Genomic DNA, 25,278 nt, shown 5'->3' with positions numbered 1-25,278 from the left:
TGTATACAATCGCGCGGAACTAGAATTTACGGGACTCCCTTGTAAGCCTAAGATTGTACGTTTAAGTTGTCCCCATTTGTTCTATGATTTTAAATGCAATGTGACTCGAAGCGATCCAACCATGCACGGCCCCCAGGTCGATGGGTGGGTCTACCAAGATATTATTGGTTTGATAGCCTGTCCAGAAGTCAGCTCTGCTCTAAGACGTCGAGACATATTGAGTGGACGGGGCACTAACCTGTCCTGATTTCAAGTCTTGAAGAGCTATATGTAGGGATTGTGCAGGATAAATTTCTGCCAGCCGATCAATCGGCATCTTCCCTTCTCGGAACATTTGGAATAGCTGAGGAATAAGCTGCCGAGTGTTAGCTTCGTGTATATCTGAGACAGGTCGGGAGGGTTGTCTGATTAACAGTACTTACCACATGCGGGTTGGAGCGCCCCTCAATAACGCCGATAATGCGCTTGCAAGACACAAGCAGATCTAGGGCATTGATACTCAGGTTTGTCTGAGACGATGGAACGCCGACAAGGGCAAGTGTTCCTGCATGGGCCAGGCACTTGACAGATGCCTCCAGTAACATGCCCACTCCTGTTGTATCAAGGACAAAGTTCACTCCACTAGCCATAGAATTCTTAACTGTAGTCTCCAAGCCAACGCTCTGTGCCGTATTGATAACATCCGTGGCTCCTAGCGCGGATGCCAGTTGCAACTTGGTATCCAGCAAATCAACGGCGATAATCCGCTGCACACCCAGCGCTTTAGCAGCCATCAATGCTGCCAGGCCTACTGCACCCATTCCAATGATCATGATGCTCTCATCCTGCTGAGGCTTCAATACATTGAGCACAGTGCCAGCCCCGGTCAGGTATCCGCAACCTAGTGGCGGAAGATATTTCAGTTCGTCTGGGCGCGCATCAACCTTGACCACAGACTTCTCGGTCACAACAGCCATCTTGCTGAGCGAGGACTGTCCAAAAACTGACCATGGACGGGTGTTCCATCTGCAAGTCGGATTGGCGAGCGGGTATCTGACCCAGAGCGCGCATTCTTCAAAAAGTTTATTTCAGTGGCACCGGGACAGCTGCCACACTCATCTGCCTCACAGGCTTTGCAGTGGCCGCATGTATGGAAGGATAAGAGAACCGTATCACCAACAGCAACGGATTTGACTCCCGATCCTACAGATTGCACGATACCCGCTCCTTCATGGCCAAGAACCGCGGGGTAGCTGCCGATGGGCATACCGCCCGTCTGAACCACAATATCCTGGCAAAGCGATCAGGGAACTGGGCTTGGTTTCAAGGAAAAGAAGCTTACCGTGTGGCAGATGCCGGTGTATTTCATGTCCACCAGAACTTCGTCCTGCCTGACCTCATCCAGAATTACGTCTTTGAGGACAAACGGAGATCCTAACGCGGGAACCACGAAGGCTTTCGTATGAATGTCTCTCGGGGCGGCCATGCTCAAGGATGCAAATCCGGATTCTAGGGACTTGCTTGTATAGACTGTTGAAGCATCTCAAGGATGAGAGTAAGTTGGGAACGTTCAAGTATGATGACAAAATGCAGGAAGCAAATTGCGGGGCCCGGGGTTATCCCGGTTTTCGCTCTGCGCGGAAATCAACCCCGGTTCGTCATAGGCGTTCTGAGAAAAATGGGAATAGTGGTTTTCCAGTTTTCCAAATAATATTTTTCGACATAATACATTTAGGTCAGAAAGTAGTCTCTGTTACAACGATGGTGTCTGTTCATGGCAATTTGGCCAATCTGGACGGTGCCTTTATGTTAGACGCTCCTGGTGGTTCTCATACCCGTCAACTCCAGTGCGCTCTTCGAGGCTTTCTGTATCCAGCAGAATCTACACATTCCGTACAAGGCTAAAAGCACGCTGAGTGATCGTTGAGACATGTATCCGGTCGTGTTCGAAATATCAATTTCCCTACTGAATTATTGGCACACAGAGGTAGGTTAGACATCACACATACTAATTGGAGCCCCTCCTCAGTAAAAGATGCTCTTCATCAGAAGATATCTTCTTAATCCGTCACTGGCAGTCTAGAGAGACTTTTTCTAGGACTGAAATTCTGTCCCTCATTTCTCTCATCCACTTGATCCCAGCCCGTTTCCAATGTCGCTGTTTACTGCTTGTCTGGAGACTTTTCCTAAAGGCAGAGCGAAATTAGTATTGTAGAGTTCTGCGATTAGATAGACACCCTTTCAGAGTTACTATGCCCAGCTGGAACTATACCCGGAGGACGCCTATGCGTACGAAAGACCCAATATCCGACTGTCTATGGAAAATGCAAGGACTGATTGTCGCTCAGATCCCATGTTTCTCCGGCCTGGGGTCCGGGAAAGTATTGCCCGTATTCCCAAGCGGATGACGGATCGGACTGTTCGAATATAACTTACTTGGTCGAATTTGGACCGGTTTCGAGTCATATCCAGAAAACATTGGAATCATAGATCAACGAAATTGCTCCCAAAAGAACCGACGTTCACCACCACTTCGTGCCGGTCTTCTCTCGCAAGGATAAGTGCCCTGAGAGTAGTTGCCGTGCGTGAAATCGCAACTCTCTGGCTCTCCATAGCTCTCCAAATCTCCGATAATGATTCATCTGGATGATTTATCCCAGACTGGATACCTGAGATTGACGCCGTTGCAAACGAATAGTTCGAAACCACGATCACTATTCCCTCCCTCGCTGCGCCTGGTGCATGCATCCTCCAAGACCCTTAATACAGCTGCTGCCTTAGTTACCCAACCAAGCGAATACTCTGCGAAGCTAAGAGATGAACGTCCAAGAGAATACGGTTTCCTTGCAGCCTTACCCAATCTTTTGGATAAGCTGCTATTCCTTCAGGAGATTGTATATGCTTGCGATTTTCCGAAAGCTGATGTTGTGCCCTGTTCACTCGCTACGCTGAGGGTAATCATAACCTCGGTGACCCCGGCTTCAAGGTTATCCAGGCTAAGCTAAACCATCGTTCGGTCGTCACTCTCTTCCACCCAAACCATCCAGTTGATACGAACCTAGTCAGCAGTCTCCCTCAGTTGGTCCTACGGCTCACGCTTGAGACGACCACTGCCATCGATATGTTGCATAACAAGACAGTGCGAAATAACCCGAACTGCAAGATAATTCTGTCCCACGTTGGTGGGGCCTTGTCCTACTCGACGGCCACTCCGCGAGTATCCTGCATAAGGGCCAAGAGGAGGTCGATGCCTTCCGGAAGATGCGCAGAACGTCCACCTCGATACCACTGTGGCGGGAACAGAAAATGTGCTTCACACTATATAGGTGTTAGAGCTAAGCCTATTCATTTGCTATATGGTAGTGACATTTCCTATGCGAACAACAATATCATCAAATTTCATACGTCGCGTCAGGATGGATTCCAGTTTGAGGATGCCAGCTTGGCAGTGAATGTCAATCGCGAGAATACATTGGAGCTGTTCTCCGACTTCGCTAGAGATTTTGCTTTCTATGTGGAAAGGATCTGTTGATATTTCACTGAATCGGAGCGTGAACCGAACCGTAATATACTTCCGAATGGCAGGCCAAACATACGTCATCATTAAATCAAGCTGGCATCCCTGCCGAGAGTTGGAAATATGTTAGCAATACTCCATAGTAATGTGGCCGCTCATTTGAGCGACCACCTTGAGAATAAACAGTATCAATATCGGGGTATTTCGGGTAGTGTTTCAAAGAACCTGGCAATGTAGCGTATCCTGCGAACGTTACAAGTGAATGTTGCAATCGTTTGTGTCGAAGGAACGTTGTGATATTGATGCGAACACCACATGCTGTGTCTCTTTTGCATATCTATTGAGTTGATAAAATAGATAATATCCTAACCAGAAGCCATATTTTAGGCTTTATGTAGTCCAATACTATAGACCAATGAATATCGAGCTTCCCAACCTTGGAGGGTACAGCTGTGGTCACGTAATTGCATCTGCATCGAAAAAATGCATCTTTGTAAGCGATGGAATTGAAGAATGTAACTTTGATGCTCTTTATAAAGCACAGTATGTCTGCAGTCATTTTCCCGGGGCAAGACGCCTGAGGAAGATGAGTTGCGTGTTGTCATTGACCAGACGCTAGAGCCGTAGGATCTGCATGAAAAAGGGAGTATAGAACTCATCATAGGATGGAACTAACAACCAAGCATTGACCTACGTAGATATACACAGCAAATCTTAATCAGGGAAGATCCTCCAGCAAATAGGATTTGTTCTGTCGGCCAGTATGCTGTCGAGTAGCTGTAACGTTACATTGGACATATAGAGGTCAAATCAAAAATACTATTAACAGTTTTCACGTGTGAGTAAGAGCTCACCTCATTCAGTCTAGACTCAGTAGCTCGGGAGAACTCTTTTTGCTTGGGTATTCAAAATTTGAAGCACATATAATTTCTTGAATTACAGAGATAGCAAGTCTAGGCGGTCGAGAGATGCATAATATCAGCTCATTGAGGTAACACATACTCTAATTAGAAGGGATATGCTGACATTCGCCACCAATTTACTGCAACCCAAGGTAGTTAAGTAGTGTCGCACCGAAATTTACCCCACAGTTCGTATTATGGTACTAATTTCTCATTACCAGTTTCTGAAAAGCTCTATGTCAGTCAGTCTCCCAAATTGAGTCGAGCTCTACAAGCTTTTATTGACAATATGGTTCTTGGCATGGAGGGAGTGCAATGGAAATGCGCAGTGCGTTATGTTGCGCGAATATAGGGCTGCTGTGATCTTACTGTGAAATATAATAAAGCATAGGCCAATCTAGCCGGTAGGGAGGGGACTCTACTTTTCGCTCTAGATAAATATAGCTCTTGTCAGAAACCCATTCATCTTCGGCAGTAATCTTTATCGTCGGTAGAAGAACAATTCTAGACCACATATTTATGGTTCGCAAACCTGGCAGTTCCTGGTTGACGTTCCGTCTAATAGAATTTTGAAGAAAACATTTCTGTACGCTGCACGATTGATCTTCTTGACTCGGTCGAATAGACCAGAAATCAGTGTGAAACCTGCGTCAATTCATGTCAAAATTGATTTGCCTTTCATTCTAAAAGGGCCCAAAAGAGTAAAGTGACAGCTTTTTTAGAACCCGGTCGATTTCATCTATAATAGACAGATCAACTTCTGACTTCAGCAAATATAGTCTTGTGTAACCGGTGCGGTTACAGATATATGGGGATCAGATACTTGCGGAACGCCACTTTAGGATTCCTTTTAGACAAGGATCGCGTTTTCGTAGGAAGAATATCCCTGTCCTTGAACGCTAGAACTAGCTAGGCTGGTATTACAACCGGTGAACTATCTTGGTGTCTCAACATATACTTTCCAACTTTCGCGAAGGCGTATGTCCACCAACAGACGGATTGGCGACTACTGGTACGGAATGTTCATACAACTCAAGACGTATGCAGTTCACTTTACGCTTCAGAGAGCAGATGAAAAATATTTTGACCAGGTGGAGAAGCGCTACGTTGCACACATTTTTTTTCTCGATGAGGGGGCTATAATAAGCAACAGAGTCCTCTTGGCCTATCCTGCATCTGCCGGTATATCGCATCCATGTTCCATATCTAAGGAGCTTCCACATTGAATAAATTTGAGATCTATTACTCTCAGCACTGAAATGAATGTCATTCTATATACTGACTCGGCACCTCCCCGGTCAATGTGGATACAGATGAGCTTCCACAGTATATGGAGTATCTCAAAGGAGCACAAGGCTTGAAGGGCTAGCCAGAGAGACAAGTAAATCAAGACACTGAATCATAATGCCGTTTATCATAGGACTGATGACAAAGAAGAACAGATTCGTGAGGCTTACAAACATTAGATCCTCGATTTTTTTTTTCACCAGCATACAGTCCATCAACTACCGCTATCACCGGATTGAAAATGCTCTTGATCAAAGACCTCCGGCTTGAGACCATTACTGTGGGAGGCATATTCGGTTGGGAACGGGTAACCCGACCAATAAATGGCCATTGTAATGGCTATTGCAGAAGATGGAGACAGGCAAGTGCTCATGTTGCAGTCGGGTAGCCAGAGAGAGAAGCTAAAGGGCCCAGAGGAACTTGATGTTAGAACAGCTTCAATAGTGAACGGGCCTTACCTGAAAGTAGTGGCAGACGATAACTATGTGATCCGGGTCGACCACTCATCAGATATCATGGTTCTCTCCAATGTCGATTACCGCATTCCATTATCATGGAGAGAATGAATTCTTCCAGTGCGGAAGTTTTTAGCAAATCTGGCTATGGCTCTGCTATGATGTGGTAAAGGGAAATCATCAGGCATCTGGGGATTCCGAGGCTAACAATCATGGCTGTCATTCAGAAGCTCTAGATTGATCACCACCGCATGAGCTGGTCGTCGCAAACCGACTCAATCGCGTTCTCGATACTCTTAATACACATCAATCTGACGCAGCAATCCTCGTTTTGAAATAGTCTTGGAGTGGGTCGTGATCTTCTGAGGAAGCGTCTTTTCGGAAAGCACCTTCTACCACCTCAGAAGATTCCGCGAATCCTGGGAAACTCATAAGTTTCAAGGGAATAATACTTGAGGGAAGAACACATCACCCACCATTCCTTGAACGTGGTACTTATACCGGTCCTGTGACTAGGTAGCCGATGGCATCTTACAGGAGAGGAATATCCACGATACGCACTGTGGGAGCCGGTGACTTTCTGTTCTGTGAAAAAGCCTTCGGATATGCCTTTCACGACGACCATACACACAATACTACGCGTATTGCCCAAAGCCGAGACGAAGAAGATCATTGTAGCTTCCTCGTTGGAAGTGTGGTCGAGTTGAACTGCTGCAGATGCCCTACACTCTCTCAAAGGGTCTGTCAATTCTATGAGTAACGATGAAATGCACCAAAGCAGAGTGACAACTGTCACCGCTGTGGAATATGGTGTATAGTTACCTATACCAATCATTCTTGGGTGAGGAATTCTTGCCGTTCCTTTGTTGGGGGTATGATGGGTTTCTCGTGATGCAGGGAACAGTACACCCAACACGGTAATTAGCCTCTAGTCCCAGTCCCAATTGAGAATGACGATGGGGAAGCAGTCGAGATTCCACATTAGAGCTTTAATCCCATTCTTAAAAACCAAGCAGAGAAATATGCCCGACTGTCATATGAAGTTTCTGTGCAAAAGACGAAACATTTGACAAAACATATGGCAAGGCTCCCGAGCGAGCCGATGGGTTTACTGGCGGTGATAGGATAGCAGTCGCATTGGATAGCTAGGATCGCCAACTAATCAAGATTTTAACTTTGGACCTATGAACAACGAAGGATACTAATTTGGACTCGATAGGCTCACCCTCGTGACGTTCGGAGGGAAAGGGGGCAGGATAGGAAACTTCGTTTGCGAGTCAGCCGACCGCATGCAAAATGAGCGCATGTCATGTTTTCAGGTGCATAAGCATTGTATGCAGAGCAGTTAAATTTAGCCCAATATACAGTAGATACGCAGCTCCTTTGGTTCTTCAGAAATTGTGCCGAAGTCAACCGCCCTCACATGGTTCTTTTGTACATTACGGCGTCCTCTAACCAGGGTCCGGCCGCCACAAAACGCCCACCACCTACCGCACTTTACCCTACGTCACTCTGAAAACGCGGGGAGCAAAGTCCGCCGAGAATTTCTAACGCTATTGCGTAGCTCATGTATAATAGCGCTGTTCATACTATTGAATTTGACCCCTTGACGTCGACAGTGGTTTAAATCCGTCATAACTTTCCGCCACTTCAGATTCATCAGTTGCTTCAATTCTACCAAAGCACTCTCCTTATTAATCATTCTTTTGGCCTGGAATGATGTTAGAATGGCTCTTTGAGTAGGGGCAGGGCCTATCCTAGATGGTCTTGCTGGATACCTTCAGTGCGATAGGAGTTTCATTCTATGACAGTATACCAGGCTTCACAATCTCTTCTCCATCTCCAAGGACAGTAGCTAGTTCTACCGTACGGAGGGAATGGAGCCTTTCAGATTTCTCGGATATTAGCACTCCGCACTCAAAGCGTATCCTTAGTTATATCGGAAAGGTCTGAGAGCATGTTACTGTAACACATTGTTATGGTCATCTGAAGGTTCTTCTCGAAGTCTGTGCATGATTCCTTGTTTTGGGTATAGCTTCCTGGAAATGAAGTGAATGATGGGCCTCATATGGAATCAGACAGCATTCATCTTGAGATTATCAGCTACTAGCCTTGTTCGTGAAATGGACACCTCGTCGATCAAAGTTATTACACGTAAGAATGTGACCATGGAACTCGTTCAAAATGTACGTTTCAAGTATATGATCGACCTGCATCCCCGCAGTAGCCGCTTAGGCTTATAAGTTAATTTGGCCAGATTCAAGGAATTGCACATCCCGGGGGAGGTTCAATATCACATCAATCTATCTGAAAGCTTCGCAACAGTGGATCTAGTAGAATTCCGAGATTGAGTAATGAATTACTGGACATGAACTTTCATGGACATACGTAAGCCTTCGGAGAAAGCCAATTACATATTAACGCTCCTCACTTCAGCTCAAGACAGAGCCATGTTGGTTACATTTAATGGTTGCAAAGGATCGTGAAGCCCAAATCTGGTGATGAAAAAGGGTCCCTCATGCGAGTCGGAGGGGGGATTCAATATTGGGCGTTGCCAGAACCTAATGACTATTAAAGCGCTCAAGGCAACTTCCAATTTGGTTTAAAACCAAACCTTTCGATTCCTTCCTCGGAGTAGGTTATTGGTTCCTCAAAATCATACTCTCCGAATTCTATTTTCACTCACCTGCCTGTACGCGCCACTGTTTTTTTTTTCCCACTCGGCGGAACGAAAGTCTCTCCAAAATGGGCCTCGTTATGTGGCTCTTGCTTTTAGTCACCATGGCCACTGCCATGACCACCTCATCATTCAGTGCTGCCAACTCTACGGTTACGACTTCTACAACCACAGTACCTACCAGTGTAACGCCTGCTCCATCCACGACTGGAGATCGGCTTGTCTTCTGCCATTTCATGGTAAGCGCTTCCATAATAAGCATTCCTTGAATAAACTGACACAGTATCATGGCTAAAAAATTCAATAGATTGGAATCACTAGCAACCGCCAAAGTTCCAGCGACTATGATGACGATATGAAACGCGCCAAAGATTTAGGCATTGACGCGTTTGCCTTGAATATCGGAACAGATTCATACACGGACACCCAGCTTGGGTACGCGTACGACTCTGCTTCTCATAATGGGATGAAAGTATTCCTCTCCTTTGATTTTAACTGGTGGGCCACGTCCCAAGGCTCTGCCGTCGGAGCGAAAATTAAACAATACGCCGACCACCCTGCCCAGCTTTCTGTCGACGGCAAGGTCTTTGTATCATCCTTCGCTGGGGACGGGGTCGATATTAGCGCGATGACATCAGCAGCAGGCCAAGATCTTTTCTTCGCGCCAAACTTCCATCCCGGTCAGGGCGATTTCAGCGCTATCCAGGGTGCGTTGAACTGGCTAGCTTGGCCTAACAATGGAAATAATAAAGCTCCAACACCCGGGCACAACGTTTCTGTGGAAGATGGGGATAACGCTTATATCGCCGCATTGAAAGGAAAGCCTTACATCGCACGTAAGTTTAGAAGGGGTTGCCTGGTAGGACTTTTGAAAGATTTTGAGTGACTAATGCTATTATCGCCTCTTTAGCGGCTTCCGCCTGGTTCTCGACGCATTTTGGGAGTGAAGTTTCTTATAGCAAGAACTGGGTATTTCCCTCAGACTTGCTGTGGTTCAATCGTTGGGAAGAGATTCTCAGTCTCAAGCCTCGCTTCATTGAGATAATCACATGGAATGATTACGGTGAATCTCATTATATCGGTCCGCTGTCCTCGCCCCATACTGATGATGGCTCCTCTAAGTGGGTCATGGACATGTAAGTTTCCCCACCAAAGCAGTAGTGTTATGCTGTTGATTGTTCTACTACTAAATTTGTCACGAATGATTCAGGCCCCATACCGGCTGGCTAGAGATGTCTGAGCCGTTTATTGCAGCCTACAAGGCAGGCAGCCAGAACGTATCAGATTACATTCAGGATGAGAAGTTAATCTATTGGTACCGACCGACTCCGCGCAGCCTAGACTGTGATGCCACGGATACAACTATGGGAGGTAACCCCAATAACGCCAGTGGGAATTTTTTCCGGGGCCGACCGAATGGATGGGAGACGATGGCCGACGAGGTATTTGTGGTCGCCCTACTCAAGTCCCCGGCCACCGTCCAGGTGCAGTCAGGAAACCAGTCACAGCAGACATTCCAAGCCCCTGCAGGAGCTAGTGCATGGACGGCACCGATGGGAGTGGGAAAGCAGCAATTCTCGGTGACGCGTGGAAACCAAACTTTGCTATCTGGGACAAGCCTGAATGATATCGTCGACACCTGCATCTGCGGTATCTACAACTTCAATGCTTACGTGGGAACTCTCCCAGCACCAAAGTCAATCGACCAACTTCAATCGGCAGGACTGGCCGAGATATCACAAGGCCTGAAGGCCCCATGCCCAACGAACACCTTGGGTGCGACATCTACTAGTAGCGTCAGCCAGCGGCGCAAATGGTGAGGTACTTGGTGAGATACATGGTGAAATACTTGGTGAATCTAGTGTCATGTACATTGGGAAATTTGATGTTCGCCCTACGCTCTTTATTTTTGAACTGCAATCCAACGTTTTTCATCTGTCTACTTGCTACGAAATCTGTTAATTTATTGGACCACACCTGAATCCTGACGAGGTGAAGCCCCCAAGAATGCTAGGCGTCTTATTTCTAAGCATCTTATTTTGATTTGCGCGCGGGGGATCTACATAGAATGAAAAACACCTAAGCATCTTTGCACCCTGACTAGGACAATCTGCGTCAAGCCGTAAACAGATAGGAAGGTGTTCGATAGAATATTCTGCATTATACAGCAACCAGCCTGCCACCTACCCGTCCTACTTTCTTTGTGGCTGGTATCTTTTTGGAATGTATATTCATTCATAGGTCTATTTGATAAGAAAGAACCACCATTTACATGACCTCTCTCCAAACTGTCCATAGCACACGTAGAAAACGGTACTGAAAGAGTTTAATCTCAATTCTTAAAAAAAAAAAAACAAGGCCCGAAGCTGGACGAAGGAACGGTACAGTTACGTCACGAGGATTCAAACGAGCTAAATTTCACGCAAGAAACCACAGCTCCAATTGAAGACAGTATAACGAGTTGGATACATCCAGTTATACAGCTCTTCGGTGCTCAGAACCAGTTTGTCTGGTTTCCATTGTGACTCAAGAACATGCCGCTGGACTCAGCGTCCAGATCCCGAATGACCTGCAGGCACTTTCTGACACTTTCCTCGGGCTGGATTTGTCCCTTCAGTTCTGGCTCCACTGCTCTAAACAGCGACAGCATGCCGGAAGTTGCTTGAACCACTTCGGCGGGTTTCTCTCCTGTAAAGTTGTCAGAACCATTCTCTGGGCATTTTATATCTCGGTATATGGCCACCTACCCATGTCCCACGTGTCGACCCATCCAGGACTCAACGCTAGCACCTTGATCCCTTTCGGCGCAAGCTCCACGGCGTACTTGGCAACTTGAACGTTCATTGCGGCCTTGGCCGCGGAGTATCCGACACCGTAGGTGATACCAGCTTTTCTGATGAGACCAAAGTCTGCCATGCCGCTTGAGATATGCACAATCTTCTTCTGGCCGCCCTTCTCAATCAGGGGCAAGAAGGCGTTGGTCGCCCAAAGACTACCGTAGACGCCCGTGTAAAGCGATGGCTCAAAGGACTTCCGGGTCGCTTCAGTATCGACAGGAATTTGCGAAGGGCTGAGGCCCACGGTAGCTACATCCACAGCATTCGAGTTGTGGATAAGAACATCCAACTTCCCGCCCGTGATGGCAGCTGCGGCAGAAGCGGCATCGAGAATGGACTTTGGGTCAGTCACGTCGCCTTTGATGGCATGAACGTTGGGGGGAGCTGGCAGCAAGTTCAGAAATTGCTTGCGACTCGGGGTTGCGCACAATCGCCAGGACTGTATTATTTTCATTGGCGGCGAGCTGGCGCACGAATTCGAGGCCAATGCCCCGAGAGGCTCCGGTGATTGCGTATGAAGCCATTTTCTATTGAGGTGATTGAGTTGCTTTATCTGTTGAGTGACTCGAAATGAATTGCGATGCTGCTGATGCCATTTCGCAGTCGTGGAGTCTTATTATAACTATAGTTTGGCCCCCAATGATAGATGACAAACCGGGGCGGACGATCCGGTGTGCCCCGTCTCACCCTGATTGCTCGACAATCGGCCTCCCTCGATCGGACCCGCTCGATCGGCCGCTCCGTTTCCAGCACTCACAACATGAACTCCGCTGTCTCTATCAAACGAAGGGCCTGTGTGGCCTGTACGGCTGCTAAGGCAAAGTGTACACCGCAGGCCGCCAACCTGTGCCAGCGGTGCGCTCGCCTAGGCAAGGCATGCACATACCTCGATCTTCCGCAGACGAAGCGGAAGCGCAAGGCTGCACCAACGTAATGTGTCCCAGCGCATAGTTCATGGATTATGGCACTAGTGTTACTAATGCTTGATGTAATGCAGCCGAGTAGAGTTACTGGAGATGAAAGTCGATCAGCTCATGTCGCAGCTGGGTAAGTCAACCCAGCAGAACATGACGACTCCAACAGATACTCTTCGCCCGACTGCCCACGACTCGGCCTCTGACCGTGAACTGGAATCGGATATGATGAATACCGATGCGCTGGCCTTTGCTGTCCAGGATCCATCACACGGTCTTGCGCCGCCTACTACCTCCGCGATGGAGGGCCAACCGACTATCGTGGATCGGGGTCTTCTAAGCGAAGCCGAAGCAGAGCGCTTAATTACGAGTTTCCAACTGGACTTTGTCCCCAAATTTCCCTTCGTGGTCCTGGGACATGATGAGACAGCTGAAAATCTGAGGAATACGCAGCCTTTCTTATTTTTGTGCATCGTGTCTGCTACTATCGGCAGCGCATCCCCTCTCCGCGAGGCCATTGCGGACGAAATCATGAAGCATGTCACACTAAGGATCATGGCACGGTCCGAGAGAAACTTAGAGCTCCTTCGCGGCCTACTTGTTCACGCTGCGTGGTACACATATCCTGGGGAGAGGAATCACCCGCGGCTTCTTCTATTGATCCAAATATCTGTTTCTATTTTACAGGACTTGGGTCTGCACAAAAAGATCAATCCCACCCCCGAGGAGCAGCGTGTCTTACTTGGCACATACTGGCTGTCATCTCAGGTGAGGGCATCTAAAATGCTGGATGCGGCTATAACTAACTGCGGCTAGCATCGAGGAGAATCTCGGTCGGCTGACTAGCATGAGGCGGGATTCTCAAATTGATCGGTGCATGCGGGGTTTGTCATCGACTAAGCAACTCTCAGATCGATGGATTGCACCCTTCATTCACTTGCAGTCTTTCTTAGCAACGGTAGAAGACGTCCATTCTTCGGTACAACCAAGTGGAGGGGTTGTACAAGTCCAGATCATGAATAACTCTCTACAGCAACAGTTCAATAACGTGAAATCATCTTTGGAGAAAGACCTCACCGGGATTCCTTCATCAACAGGTACGTTAGGGGCCTTAAAATAATCAATGGAGATTAACTTTTTTTCGTGCAGGAAATGCAATACGCACAGAAATAAAATATGTTGAGTTACATCTCGAGGATTTATGCCTCCGAGAAGAACTCTGGGTCATGGAGCCTAACAGCGCAACTCGCATCTCCATGTTAATGAACATGATCCAACGAGCCAAAGAGCTCATCCAGACCACCCGAGACTTGAGGATTTCCGAAATTGGTCAAATGACAATAACTACGACTGCTCGCCTCTGTGCTGCGGTGGGTTACATACCCATGTTGGTATTGACCTTGCTCACCCTCATCACTGGCACTATTGACGCTACTACCGAGGCCCTAGCACAGGCAGTTGTTGACGTAGCAGATTACCCCAAGCTTATCACAGAGCTTGCCGATACGTTGGATGTGAGGTTCCAGGGCATGTCTGCTGCAGAAATGGAGACAGACGTTGTTGGTAGCCTCTGTCTGAAGATGCGCCAGCTAGCACGCAGTTACCCTTATCAGGTCAGGAACCTTATTGGGAATGCGCTATCCCGCGATGCACGGCAGGCTACGTCTATGATAGAAATCCCCGCCAATGATGTTGCTTTGGCACCACAGGTCTGGCCGTCAATCTACGGCGATCTGGATGATATATTCCCCATGGATGATATACAATGGGATTCTCTATTGAGCAGTTTCCTTGGGGTTACTAGCACTAGTTAGGATAGCCGACACAATTTTGATGAAGCACGGCATTGTCAGATAGTATCAATGCAAATGACGAGAAAAAGGAGCAAATTTAGGATCCTACTAATTCCCGCCTAGTTTCCACTGTTGATCTTGAAACCCAAGAAACGTGGGCGCAAAAGACGCTCCGCCACCCGATTTACAGTGAATGTGAAGGGGCACTCGTGGGAGCAACACCGGAGCAACGGGAGTAAGTGGATCGGGGGCTCCGGCCTCGGCCGAGTGGCGGCGATAGCAAATTTCCGGACGAATCAAAAAATGACGCGAGAAAAAAACATACAACAGTCAGGATTCCCATGTGGTCACCCACCATAGTACTAACTGACCGGCGTGTGGCTTAAGTACGGCTGAGCGGACGGGAAGCCCTGTTCTCCACACCCTATGGTCGTATGTACTTGGATCTCTTAAGAGCTGGGTGATATCGGAGCAGGAGATTTGGTGTTCGCAGCATTGGGGTCATGGTATGAGCTACAAGGGTCAACTTGAGGATAGAGGAACTTTTCGAGAGGAGTCCCTGTGTTGCACGCAAAGCGGGCCTTTCCTCCGGTGATGTCTCGGGGGGATTGTCGTGCATCCGAGGGCATCGCCTCATATATTCGTGCCGCTTCCAGGTTCGGTCTGCGGATCGTGAAGGTAAAGGATTGGATTAATTTAAGATCTTTGTCCGAGATGGAGCCAAATTCGATCAAGTTATTGGACTGAGCGGAGCTATTCTGAGGTTCAGGGCTCTCGATTCGCCGAGTTTGCGGTGGCATTCTTGCATATATGTAAAGTGGAACCTGGAATATATTATTAACGGGAAGTCTTGTAGGTAAGTATGTTGGCAGGCCCCCGGCGGGGCTCAGAATAGAGGAAGGTGGTAAATACCGTGCCACGTGCGGATCTTCTTTTCCTGTCTTTTTTTTTTGAGAGGGGTCCAACTGGGATGTTTCGATTTCAACTGGTTTCTACTGCTCAGAGAGCTCGGCCTGTAGCTGCTCAGCATTGGCTGACGGCGCTGTTTCATCAACACCAAGAGATTGCCGCATCTTGCAAATTCCTTGGATCATCGCAAGAACATCCTTTGGTGCATGGTGCGCAAATTCAGATGCGGGGTTGTCATCGCGGTGTAGTTAAGCAAAACGATAGTCATTGACCCTTATGTTTTTAGACAGAGTGTTAAATAAGGCGATGGTAACAGATTGAGGAACCAGGGAGCCCAACGTCAGCTGTAGGTAAGTACGTGAATAATAAGAAGAGTGGTATAAAGGTAGAAAGGGAGAGCACAGTAGTATTATGATGAGCTTCAACACAGAGAGAGTGAATAGCTGCACTGTCCCCACAAACTTGATTTAGAGATCACTATCACCTTCAATGTGAAGCAAAACTCAAATTTCAATCAACATTATATCTCTTGGAGCAGTGAATGACCAGGAAAATTGAAATCTGCACGGATGGTAACCTCAAGCTTCATGAGGATTCCCACTTGCTTGCTACCGATTATAGACTTGAGCTAGATCACTTATTCTTTCGAACGCTCTAAATCACGTACCAATGCCCCAGTTCCTATCCCATATAAGGCGCAAATGTGAGTTTATCGAGCTTCTGATGCCTTGACGGTATGGCAGGGATTAGTAGTGCATGCTCGGTGCAGGCCGCGAAAGGGAAACGCATACAAGATTAGAATACAAGGATGCTACAGTGGAATCAAAACTCACGGTCCATGCCATTTGCTAGTACTTAGTACTAGGACCGACCGCATCTCCAACCATGATACGCGCCACGCGACACGAAGTCGAGGCGGCATCCTTCCCCCTCCCCCCTCTTGGCCTCTCCGCCCTCTGGGCCCCAGTATCAGACTTGGGGTCCTCCTCGAGCCCCCCTCTACTCACCAGTCTCAGAGGCCTGGGTTCCTACCTCCTCACTGAGGGAGCCCACCTCCCCCCCAGTGGTGGTGGCGCCACTGGCCTCATTCACCAGTTTGGCACCGGCTGGCCGTTTCTTGCCAACTACGATATGATGATTAGCCTGGAGTCCGATGCTGAAATGCGGTCTGAGGGAAGGCACTTACGACCGTAGCGCTCCTTGATGAGCTCTTGGGCGGTCTCGAGCAAAAGGAGAGACTTCTCAACCTCCTTTTGCTTTCGGTTTCCTTTGGCGCCAAGCCGCTTGTTAGCGTACGTACTGGCGCGGCTGGCCCGGGTGCATGCCTTGAAGAGGCTGGCCTTCATCGCCTCCTCGTGGTCTGTCAGGCGCGTTAGCTGGACATTTTTGGATTGGTGGGGCGCGATAAGATTAGTTCGTACCATTCTCTGGGCGACCTTCTGGCGTCACCTCGACGGGCGCGCGCGAATCGTCGCTCATCTTGAGCAGTAAATAGCTAGCTCTGGGACCCTGTTGGTTTAGAAGTAAGCAGGGGCCTTCTGCTTACAGCGTATGAGGAAGGAAACAGGAGATTAAGGGTGGTGGAAAACGCGGTGGTAACTGGTTGACGCGCTGGGACTTGAACAAGTAGAAAATTAAACGAGAGAAGGGGATTGAATGGTTGGTATATAAACAAGTGCTTGGGGAAGTGCCACCGCTTCCAAAAGAAGAAACAGCAGTGATTCCCCAGCGTCAGCAGAACTATATACACGTGATTCAAGAATAATATGGGAGAAATGGTCGATCAATGCAGTCCAGAATGTCCGCGTGGACCATGGAAGTATTATTATTAAGCGGACAAATCTTCTTATACAAACTCAATCGCCCAGTCAAGATGCTGGGTCTCGATGGCGGGATACCCTACCGCCATTAAAAGGCATTGCCACTCTTCAGGGCACCAGGGAAATCACCCTGGATGGCTTGCCAGAGTGGCTTGCCTCCTGCTTGAAGGTCCTGGAAGGCGGGGCAAGTTAGGTTCAGCAGGGGTACTGCAAGAGCATCAGTGATGAAATCCAGTGGACCGGCGAGAGTCTTGTAGATTCCGGCAAGAGCGTTCGGGCCGGCAAATTTCAGGACTTCAAACACAAAACACAACAGATTGTTTCCTTCCAGGAGATTTGTGAGACTATACACGCCACCTGTGATGTTACCAAGGTCAAGTCCGGCGAAGCTGTTCACCTCGCCCATATTTCCTCCGACACTAAGGCGATACCCGTTAGCGATATGGATGAAATGAATCAAAGATAGGTCGCGCACCTTGCAAGCTCAGGATATTTAGCTATAAAGTCAAGGGTATCGAGGTTCAGCTGGACAAGGCCATAATCGACAGGAGTTTTATACCAGTTTTCTGGGATTCGTTCCCAGCCCTCGCGATAAGTAAGGTTTCCGTTCTCCTCATAGATGGCGAAGAAGTTTCGAATATGCTCCTTGGCTGAAGATCTGTTAGTTTGCCTGCCTCATGTGTGGGAAATTTGCGATCTCTCCCAGTGACTCACTTAAAGTACCCTCTGGATTTTCCTGCGAGTGATTGCGGAACAAGCGCCCGGGGAAGATATAGCCAGCGTTCCGGGCGAGAAGTCCAGTAACGGGACCGTAATAGAAGTTCGGGTTTGTCTTGATGGTTTCCTCGAAGCGGTTCTTGGCTCTCTCTGCCATCAGGTCCATGTCGAAGGTATCTCCAGAAGCCATGTTGTACCATTCCATGAACTTGTCCATATTCAATGCATGGTTGTTCCCGGTGACATAAAGGTCGTCGCGCGTGTTTGAGGAATCCGATTCGATGAAATTGTGGGAGCCGATGAGTCCTTGCGGGGTTCCTGGAAAATGTGAGCATTAATAGGAAGTTGTGCAAGTTGTATTTTCGTTCCCTGGAACATACCAAGAATCCCCCCCAAGTTGCCCAGCAGGTTCTCAACGCCTGGATCGGGACCGCCGATGGAGAAGCTGGGGTCCAGAGAAAGCGGGTTGCCAGTCCAGACAGTGCCCATTATTGCAAGTACAGTGGCCAAGTCTACTCCCATTCCATAAACTGGGGGGCAGTGTTAGATATCAATTCACGAATATTGGATCCGCGGAGCTTTTTCACCTTTGTTGATGGCTTCGATCACGTTCGCGAACTGATTGATGATTAGTGGGGCGCGTGTGTTCGGTGTGAGGGTCTAAACATACTGATACTACTCCATTCCGAGGAATATACCCATGATTCGCGAGAGCATTTAGACCGGGGCAAGGTCCCCGCTGGTCCCCATTCTCGAAGTCAGGCGGCTGGAATTGGTGTTCGCCAGTGACTTTCACGTATTAATTAGCAGGACCTGCACGAAGGAGAGATCGAGTCAAACATACTGTCAACTGGAGACTTCATCAAGTCAAACAGGAAGCGTTTCTCGTTTTTTTGCTCTGCTTCATGGTCTTTCGCATAGGGGCATCGCTTGTGCAAAGCCTTGTGTGCGGAGCTACCCCCATGGGGTCCTTCGGTCCCTGGAAAACCGAGCACAAGACCGAAGATCACAAACAGACAGACTGCCTGTCCGAAATTCAACAACCACATGTTTCCAGGGGATTCAAGTCCTTTCTCTGGTAGACGAAAGATGAGATTCAGGGGAAGATGTTCCCTCGATTGGGAAAGGAGGATCTATAATTCAAAATGCCGATTGACGCGCTAAAAGGGTTTCGTTTAAGTTTATGGACCCTCCAGACATGTTCATGAACTACAGATGTGACCTGAGCCCCTAATATTGATTGGATTTCCAATGGACGGCACCTTATCACCCAAAAGGGCATGGACGAGTATGGAGGCGAGATTGGGGTGGCCAGGGCCAAGGACACAATAGGCTTCCTGTAGGCTCCACCTTGACACATCAGATTCCAACTTTTGTTCGTATATTCGCTTAATGCCGAATGCACTCCTGAAAGCCAAATTTATCGTCCACAACGTTTAAGATGGCCGGCATTTTTATGTTGAGGGCGATCCCTGCCAAATCTACCGACCGGAGCTTCCCCGGCGGCCCGTGTACGTCAAGCTTAACTATAAACGTCGTTTGCCCACAATTTCCCCCCACATAATTGAAACTTAAAATACAGGGATTGTCGTCTCGGGAAAATATCGGCGAGGCAATGAATTGGGGGAAAAGCAACAAGATCCTGGTGCTATCAAAGGGGTTAAGCCAACCAGCTATCCCCAATTGACCACGAAGGATCATATGTACTTGGGTGTTAGACGCCAGGAACGAAGCTGGTCGAGGCTTTGATGTTCGCCTAATCATAATACCCAAGCCGCGATGAAAAGAAAGGGAAAAAACCAGCGGGGCAGAATGTCAAACACGGGAAGACCCCTGAACGTGGAGACCGGCAGCGCCATGCCGGTAAAACCACCTAAGCACAGCTAAAACAAGCGCCACCACTTGTCTTTACTTCTTTCGTACCATATCCGTGGCAATCACAAAAGGCTGGACATGCAGGGGAGTTAAGCTAGGTCTTGGGGAAGAAAGGCAGGTGTAGATCCCAATTCGCCCGCTTAATATGCTTTTCCAGGCCGTTCTAAAGGCATTTAGACTATGTGGCCGAGACCAGGGTCAGCCTTGTCCTCTATGTGGTAATCAGCACGAGGACTTACCAATTTCTTGGGAGGAGCAGATGTACTTCAAGTCTATATCTTCCTTCATGATCCTGCTGGTCACAATCAGCTGAATACCTTCCTTGCGTTTCTATCCAGTATCACAGACGCGATGCGTGTTCTTGGCGCAGTAGCCCTGGCGGCTGCATTTTTCGCTTCCAGTGCAATCGCAGCATCAGCCCAAGAGTTAGCAGCGATTCTACCCCCGTGCGCGGTATGTGCCAGATCAATTTAGTCCTCTCTTTGCTTCTAACAGAAAGTCTCGATAGTTGGGTTGTATGAAATCTTCTCTGGCAGAGGCATCATGCGCGCCGACTGATCAGGAATGCTTGTGTCTCGATCCGGGCTACACTGCCGCTTTAGAAGAATGCGTCATGGCAACCTGCACGATCCGACAGTCATTAGGTTAGTCTTTGAGACAAAGATAGCGAGCTATAGCTGACCGATCAGTGACGAAAAATGTCACAACCCAAGGATGCCACGCGCCGATTCGCGACAGAACAAAAGTGGTGTCCTATACCGGCGTCGGTGGCGGTATAATAGCTTTCATTGCTTTTGTTCTTCGTATGATCGCTCGACTGAAATGCTGCGGTGGCATGTTTGGCATGGATGACTACACTATGATACTGGCAATGGTGAGCCGAACCTTCTCCACCCCAGAGTCACAACTGGCTAACAGAAAGCTACAGGGCCTTACAGTTGCTTTGTCTGCTCTCTCTGTTGTCTGTATGATATCCATCTCTTTGCTTATATGGTTCGAGAGGCCGAATCAAGCTAATGTGGTTCTAGTGGCCGATGCGGGACTGGGGCGAGACATGTGGACCATTCCTCTCGACAATATCACTCGCATCCTTTATGTATGTGATTGAAGACAACCCGTCCACCCTTCATGCGAGGTCTAACGGTATTATAGATATACTTCTGGGATGAACTGATGTACTTGAGTATATTACCCCTTACCAAGATCTCCATCTGCTGCTTCTATCTGCGCATCTTTCCGGAGCGACGATTCCGAACAGTGACTTACATTATGATCGGTATCAACGTCTGCTACTTGCTCGTTTTTGTCTTGATCTCTGTCTTTCAGTGTCTGCCCGTGGATGGAGCTTGGCTGCATTGGGACGGCGAGGGAAATTATAAATGCAACAACATTAACGCCCAGGGATGGTCATCAGCCATTATCAACATGGCTCTTGATATCCTCGTGATGGCGCTTCCTCTGAGACAACTATATCATCTGAACCTCTCGGCTAGGAAGAAGATATACGTGATGTGCATGTTCTCACTTGGTATTTTGTGAGTATTGTCTGCCACGTCGCCATCTTCAAAGCTGACCGAAGACCCAGTGTCACTCTTGTCAGTATCTTGAGGCTACGCTCCCTTATTGTTTTTGCTTCAACCGAAAATCTCAGCTGTGAGTATCTCCCATACAGACTACACACCTACTTGATGCTCATTACATATTACAGGGGACTATGTGAGTGTCGGATACTGGAGCACAGTTGAATGTGATGTTGGCATTATCTGTGCCTGCTTACCAGCGATTCGATCTCTCCTGTGCCGTGTGCTACCGGGTGCTTTCGGAGACACCAACCCTAGCAAACCGTATGGAGCTAGCTCTCGATCCCAGTCTCGAGTAGACGGGAAGGCCCATGTGCAGATCAAAAACGACAACCGCGAATTTTACCCACTGGAAGATATCGACCACTCAAGCGAGACTGCCCTGGGCCATCATGGGGCATAGCTTGAAGCATCGGCAAGTTGCCCCCAACGGACTGCGGCGTGAACTGGGGAAAAAACAGAAACGGTCAAGGCTACTAGTATTAATTCGCTCTTTACATTCTTTACTTTCAAAATCACCTTTTTATTTCAATCTACTGTTAGCCCTTCTGCTTCCTACCAATACAAGCTTATTTTCATCTGCCGAAACTCGAAGGATTTAGAATTCCCGACAGTCTGTTTACCCCCACACAGGCAGAGTAAAGTTAATTGCGACGGGCCCATATTCATTTCAATATACACTCCTGAAGGCCTACGGCGGATATACCCCCGCGCGTCATTTGTCCGCACTCAAGGAATTTGCTGTCCGCGACTGGGGGAGCACTGAGGCAAAGGCATTCCGCCTAGAACTAGGGTGAAGAACGGGAAATTAGCCGAAGTCAATCCCCACTTCGTCTCCACAGGACCCCCTTTCTCAATCCTTATAATGGGGACCGTTTCCCCGTAAGGCAAGTGACAGGTCAAGTGTGGGGAAGGCCAGCCAACGACCAGCCACCTCACTCCATCGACACTAGGGCACAGTTAGGCTGGGGCTTACCGAGGACGGCAGAACGCTCCGAAGTGCGATCAAAAGTACCAGGTGATCGGCAGCGCTCGAAAGGATGAAGCTTAATGCAGGCCGTTGAATTGGTGGCCTTCAACGGTACTGATCGGCGCACCACGGGAAGAATCAGAAGTTCCGGCTGGTTCTCCAAGGGGCTGGGAAATACCATCGCGTCGAACTAACGCACTTCTGGAGGAAAGCCATCGGTTCCAAGTGCACTTCCAGTGGGCTGGACTCTCATCAGACGGGAAGTGGGCCCTCCTGTCGTGGACTACGCTAGCCCTAATCCAACACGCGAGGTCGATACTGGTTAGGTTGGATAAGCTTGGAGCGATCCTCTTCATCATTATCCATCTACTGCGGGCTCAGGGGTAATGTTGATTTTCTGGATTGGTAATACCATGCTGATCTGCTGGGGGCTAAGGGGAAAGATATCAAATTTCGGCCACGGGATAGAAGTCCTCCCGAGGGTGGGTTGATTTCCCTGAGGATATTATATATGAAAAGGGACACCTACAAGGAGCCTAAGACGCTGTAGTTGATGTTCTTGTATCCAATAGTCCCTCATTAAGTTTTTTCTTTCTCTGGCGTTCTTTGCGTTCTCTTGGAGTACGACGTACCCACTATGCGGTTCCTTCAGGTCTTGGGATCTCTGTCAGCACTCTCGGTTGCCCTTGCATCGTATGTGATACACACAACGCAGGCAGACCAGGTTTCTGCTCTCCATGTGCAGCCAGCTCTGGGGTGATTACATGATCTGACTGATATAACAGGAGCCATACACCGGGGGACCCCCACCATTCGCGCCATGCTGCCCACAAGCGATCCTCCAACGATACCTCTGTCGAGTATGACTATGTTGTTGTCGGATCAGGCCCAGGAGGTGGTCCGCTAGCGGCTCGTCTCGCTATTCATGGATTCAAAGTCCTTCTTCTGGATGCCGGCGATGACCAAACGAATGCCACTCGGCAGATGGCCCCGGCCCTGCAGCTGCAATCTACTGAATACGAGCCTATGAAGTGGGATTACTTTGTCCATCACTACTCAAACATGACACGCCAGGAGGAAGACTCCAAGATGACTTATCAGACCCCATCTGGGGAGCTCCATGTTGGTCCCAACCCGCCAGCTGGATCGGAAGCTCTGGGTATCCTCTATCCTCGCGCCGGTACTTTGGGAGGATGTGCCGCTCACAACGCCATGATGTATGCCACCTACAATGAATTCGACGGTACGAAAAAACTAACCATCTTATTTCGACAGCACTATTTACCCCTACGAAAAGGACTGGGACAACTTGGCCAGTGTCACTGGCGACGACTCATGGGCGGCATCCAACATGCGAGGCTACTTCGAGAAGCTCGAAAAGAACCGATACCTGCCCAGCACCCTTGTGGGTCACGGATTCAATGGATGGCTCACCACGAGTCTTACCGACCTGCGCCTCGTGATTGAGGACCAGAAACTCCTGTCGCTCATCATTGCGGCGGGAACGGCCGCAGGCAAGAATCTGATCGGGAAAGTGCTTAACACGGTCACGGGTCTCGGTGAGGTCCTGCTGCGTGATCTCAACGATCCCTCTCCCGCGCGCGACTACGAAGAAGGCCCCTACCAAGTGCCACTCGCAGTCGACGTCCCCGAATACAAGCGAACAGGCCCTCAGGACTTTGTTAAGAGAACTGCCAGTGCTGTCAACCCCGATGGCTCCCGCATGTATCACCTTGATGTCCAGCTTGACACCCTGGTGACCAATGTCCGCTTCGACACATCTGGCAGCAAGCCACGGGCGATTGGCGTTGACTACCTCCGTGGAAAGAGCCTATACCGTGCGGACCCCCGGGCATCCAAGACGGCGGCCAACGGTATCCCCGGCAAGGTGAATGCTGCACGAGAAGTTATTCTCGCCGCGGGCGCCTTCAACACTCCACAACTGTTGAAGCTCAGCGGAATCGGCCCAGCGGCAGAGCTCTCCAAGCACGGCATCAAGACCCTTGTCAATCTGCCCGGCGTGGGATCGAACCTGCAGGATCGCTACGAGGCCACCGTGATCGGCAAGTCTCCTTCCGATTTCGTGATCACATCGAAATGTACTTTTATGTATACCATGCCCGACCCTTGCTTGGAGCAGTGGGAAACCGATGACCTGTGGAAAGGTACCTACGGCACCAACGGTATCGCCATCGCGGTGATTCGCAAGTCATCCACCTCTGAGGGGGAGCCTGACCTGCTTATATCCGGTGCCCCTGCTAACTTCCAGGGTTACTATCCCAACTACTCTTACGAGGGTCTCAAGGATGCCCGTCACTGGGCTTGGATCACCCTGAAGGCACGTAGCCGTAATAACGCTGGAACTGTTGAGCTGCGGTCTACTGATCCTCGGGACATGCCCATCATCACCTTCAACTCATTCGATACCGGAGTGACTGAAGACGGTGCCGATGAGAAGGACCTGCAGGCCATGTATGACGGAATGATGTTCTCGCGCTCTATCTTCGAGGACTTGATTCCTCTCGACGGTGGATTTGAAGAGACCTGGCCAGGCCCCAATGTCACCACCGAGAGCGAAATGAAGGATTTCATCAAGCGCGAGGCTTGGGGACACCACGCATGCTGTACCGCTCCTATTGGCGATGACAGCGACCCCATGGCTGTTCTGGATGGTAATTTCCGGGTTCGTGGGGTCGAGGGTCTTCGTGTTGTGGATGCTTCTGCTTTCTCCAAGATTCCAGGGTACTACATTGCGTTGCCAATCTACATGATCAGTGAGAAGGCAGCCGACGTTATTATTGCCGATGCCGCGTGATTGTGCAGTATACCACTTCGCAGAGCGTATATTTGTGAATAGCTTCCATGTAATTGATATATCTAATATGCTATAAATATTCTACAATTTTCAAGTGGTCGTGCCCTGTCTATCTACAAGTAATCAATTCCAAGACTTAGCGATCCCAGTAGCCAGATCTAGCCATGCAGGCTCGGCCTGGGTAGTAGCCATTTCGATACCACCGTACAGGTAGAGCTACGAATCTGGTTT

General features: G+C 48.8%; 10 protein-coding genes across 10 annotated transcripts; 6 read left to right on the top strand and 4 right to left on the bottom strand.

Annotated features, from left to right (window-relative positions):
• Nucleotides 1-199: 199 nt before the first annotated feature.
• Nucleotides 200-1,465, bottom strand: N7468_010669 (NAD(P)-dependent alcohol dehydrogenase; the record flags this gene model as incomplete). The annotated part of the gene is made up of 4 exons (XM_058479964.1): nucleotides 200-355; nucleotides 423-971; nucleotides 995-1,270; nucleotides 1,322-1,465. The coding sequence occupies 4 exons, from the start codon at nucleotides 1,463-1,465 to the stop codon at nucleotides 200-202; spliced, it is 1,125 nt and encodes a 374-aa protein (XP_058325487.1).
• A 4,555-nt stretch (nucleotides 1,466-6,020) lies between these two features.
• On the top strand, nucleotides 6,021-6,251 carry N7468_010668 (TPR domain protein; the record flags this gene model as incomplete). Its single annotated transcript, XM_058479963.1, has 1 exon — nucleotides 6,021-6,251. The coding sequence occupies one exon, from the start codon at nucleotides 6,021-6,023 to the stop codon at nucleotides 6,249-6,251; it is 231 nt and encodes a 76-aa protein (XP_058325486.1).
• Nucleotides 6,252-8,885: 2,634 nt separating this feature from the next.
• Nucleotides 8,886-10,637, top strand: N7468_010667 (glycoside hydrolase family 71 protein; the record flags this gene model as incomplete). Its single annotated transcript, XM_058479962.1, has 4 exons — nucleotides 8,886-9,056; nucleotides 9,125-9,653; nucleotides 9,728-9,953; nucleotides 10,028-10,637. 4 exons carry the CDS (start codon nucleotides 8,886-8,888, stop codon nucleotides 10,635-10,637), a joined length of 1,536 nt encoding a protein of 511 aa, XP_058325485.1.
• A 674-nt stretch (nucleotides 10,638-11,311) lies between these two features.
• On the bottom strand, nucleotides 11,312-12,178 carry N7468_010666 (SDR family oxidoreductase; the record flags this gene model as incomplete). The annotated part of the gene is given in 3 exon segments (XM_058479961.1): nucleotides 11,312-11,505; nucleotides 11,565-12,011; nucleotides 12,028-12,178. 3 exon segments carry the CDS (start codon nucleotides 12,176-12,178, stop codon nucleotides 11,312-11,314), a joined length of 792 nt encoding a protein of 263 aa, XP_058325484.1.
• Nucleotides 12,179-12,414: 236 nt separating this feature from the next.
• Nucleotides 12,415-14,382, top strand: N7468_010665 (Zn(II)2Cys6 transcription factor domain-containing protein; the record flags this gene model as incomplete). Its single annotated transcript, XM_058479960.1, has 4 exons — nucleotides 12,415-12,584; nucleotides 12,652-13,336; nucleotides 13,392-13,665; nucleotides 13,718-14,382. The coding sequence occupies 4 exons, from the start codon at nucleotides 12,415-12,417 to the stop codon at nucleotides 14,380-14,382; spliced, it is 1,794 nt and encodes a 597-aa protein (XP_058325483.1).
• Nucleotides 14,383-14,810: 428 nt separating this feature from the next.
• Nucleotides 14,811-15,161, bottom strand: N7468_010664 (uncharacterized protein; the record flags this gene model as incomplete). Its single annotated transcript, XM_058479959.1, has 1 exon — nucleotides 14,811-15,161. One exon carries the CDS (start codon nucleotides 15,159-15,161, stop codon nucleotides 14,811-14,813), a length of 351 nt encoding a protein of 116 aa, XP_058325482.1.
• Nucleotides 15,162-16,155: 994 nt separating this feature from the next.
• N7468_010663 (uncharacterized protein) lies at nucleotides 16,156-16,464 on the top strand (the record flags this gene model as incomplete). Its single annotated transcript, XM_058479958.1, has 1 exon — nucleotides 16,156-16,464. The coding sequence occupies one exon, from the start codon at nucleotides 16,156-16,158 to the stop codon at nucleotides 16,462-16,464; it is 309 nt and encodes a 102-aa protein (XP_058325481.1).
• A 714-nt stretch (nucleotides 16,465-17,178) lies between these two features.
• N7468_010662 (peroxidase family protein) lies at nucleotides 17,179-18,856 on the bottom strand (the record flags this gene model as incomplete). The annotated part of the gene is made up of 7 exons (XM_058479957.1): nucleotides 17,179-17,509; nucleotides 17,566-17,740; nucleotides 17,805-18,125; nucleotides 18,188-18,337; nucleotides 18,395-18,425; nucleotides 18,478-18,596; nucleotides 18,652-18,856. 7 exons carry the CDS (start codon nucleotides 18,854-18,856, stop codon nucleotides 17,179-17,181), a joined length of 1,332 nt encoding a protein of 443 aa, XP_058325480.1.
• Nucleotides 18,857-20,033: 1,177 nt separating this feature from the next.
• N7468_010661 (CFEM domain-containing protein) lies at nucleotides 20,034-21,665 on the top strand (the record flags this gene model as incomplete). The annotated part of the gene is made up of 8 exons (XM_058479956.1): nucleotides 20,034-20,135; nucleotides 20,191-20,326; nucleotides 20,372-20,556; nucleotides 20,611-20,647; nucleotides 20,711-20,778; nucleotides 20,835-21,217; nucleotides 21,268-21,335; nucleotides 21,391-21,665. 8 exons carry the CDS (start codon nucleotides 20,034-20,036, stop codon nucleotides 21,663-21,665), a joined length of 1,254 nt encoding a protein of 417 aa, XP_058325479.1.
• Nucleotides 21,666-22,869: 1,204 nt separating this feature from the next.
• N7468_010660 (GMC family oxidoreductase) lies at nucleotides 22,870-25,047 on the top strand (the record flags this gene model as incomplete). The annotated part of the gene is made up of 3 exons (XM_058479955.1): nucleotides 22,870-22,925; nucleotides 23,018-23,449; nucleotides 23,508-25,047. The coding sequence occupies 3 exons, from the start codon at nucleotides 22,870-22,872 to the stop codon at nucleotides 25,045-25,047; spliced, it is 2,028 nt and encodes a 675-aa protein (XP_058325478.1).
• Nucleotides 25,048-25,278: the final 231 nt, after the last annotated feature.

The sequence above is a fragment of the Penicillium chermesinum genome (genome assembly GCF_028974085.1).
Source record: "Penicillium chermesinum strain IBT 19713 chromosome Unknown utg000009l:1.0-952002.0:1.0-954369.0, whole genome shotgun sequence".
NCBI lineage: Eukaryota > Fungi > Ascomycota > Eurotiomycetes > Eurotiales > Aspergillaceae > Penicillium > Penicillium chermesinum.
This window is presented reverse-complemented; position numbering and strand designations above follow the sequence as displayed.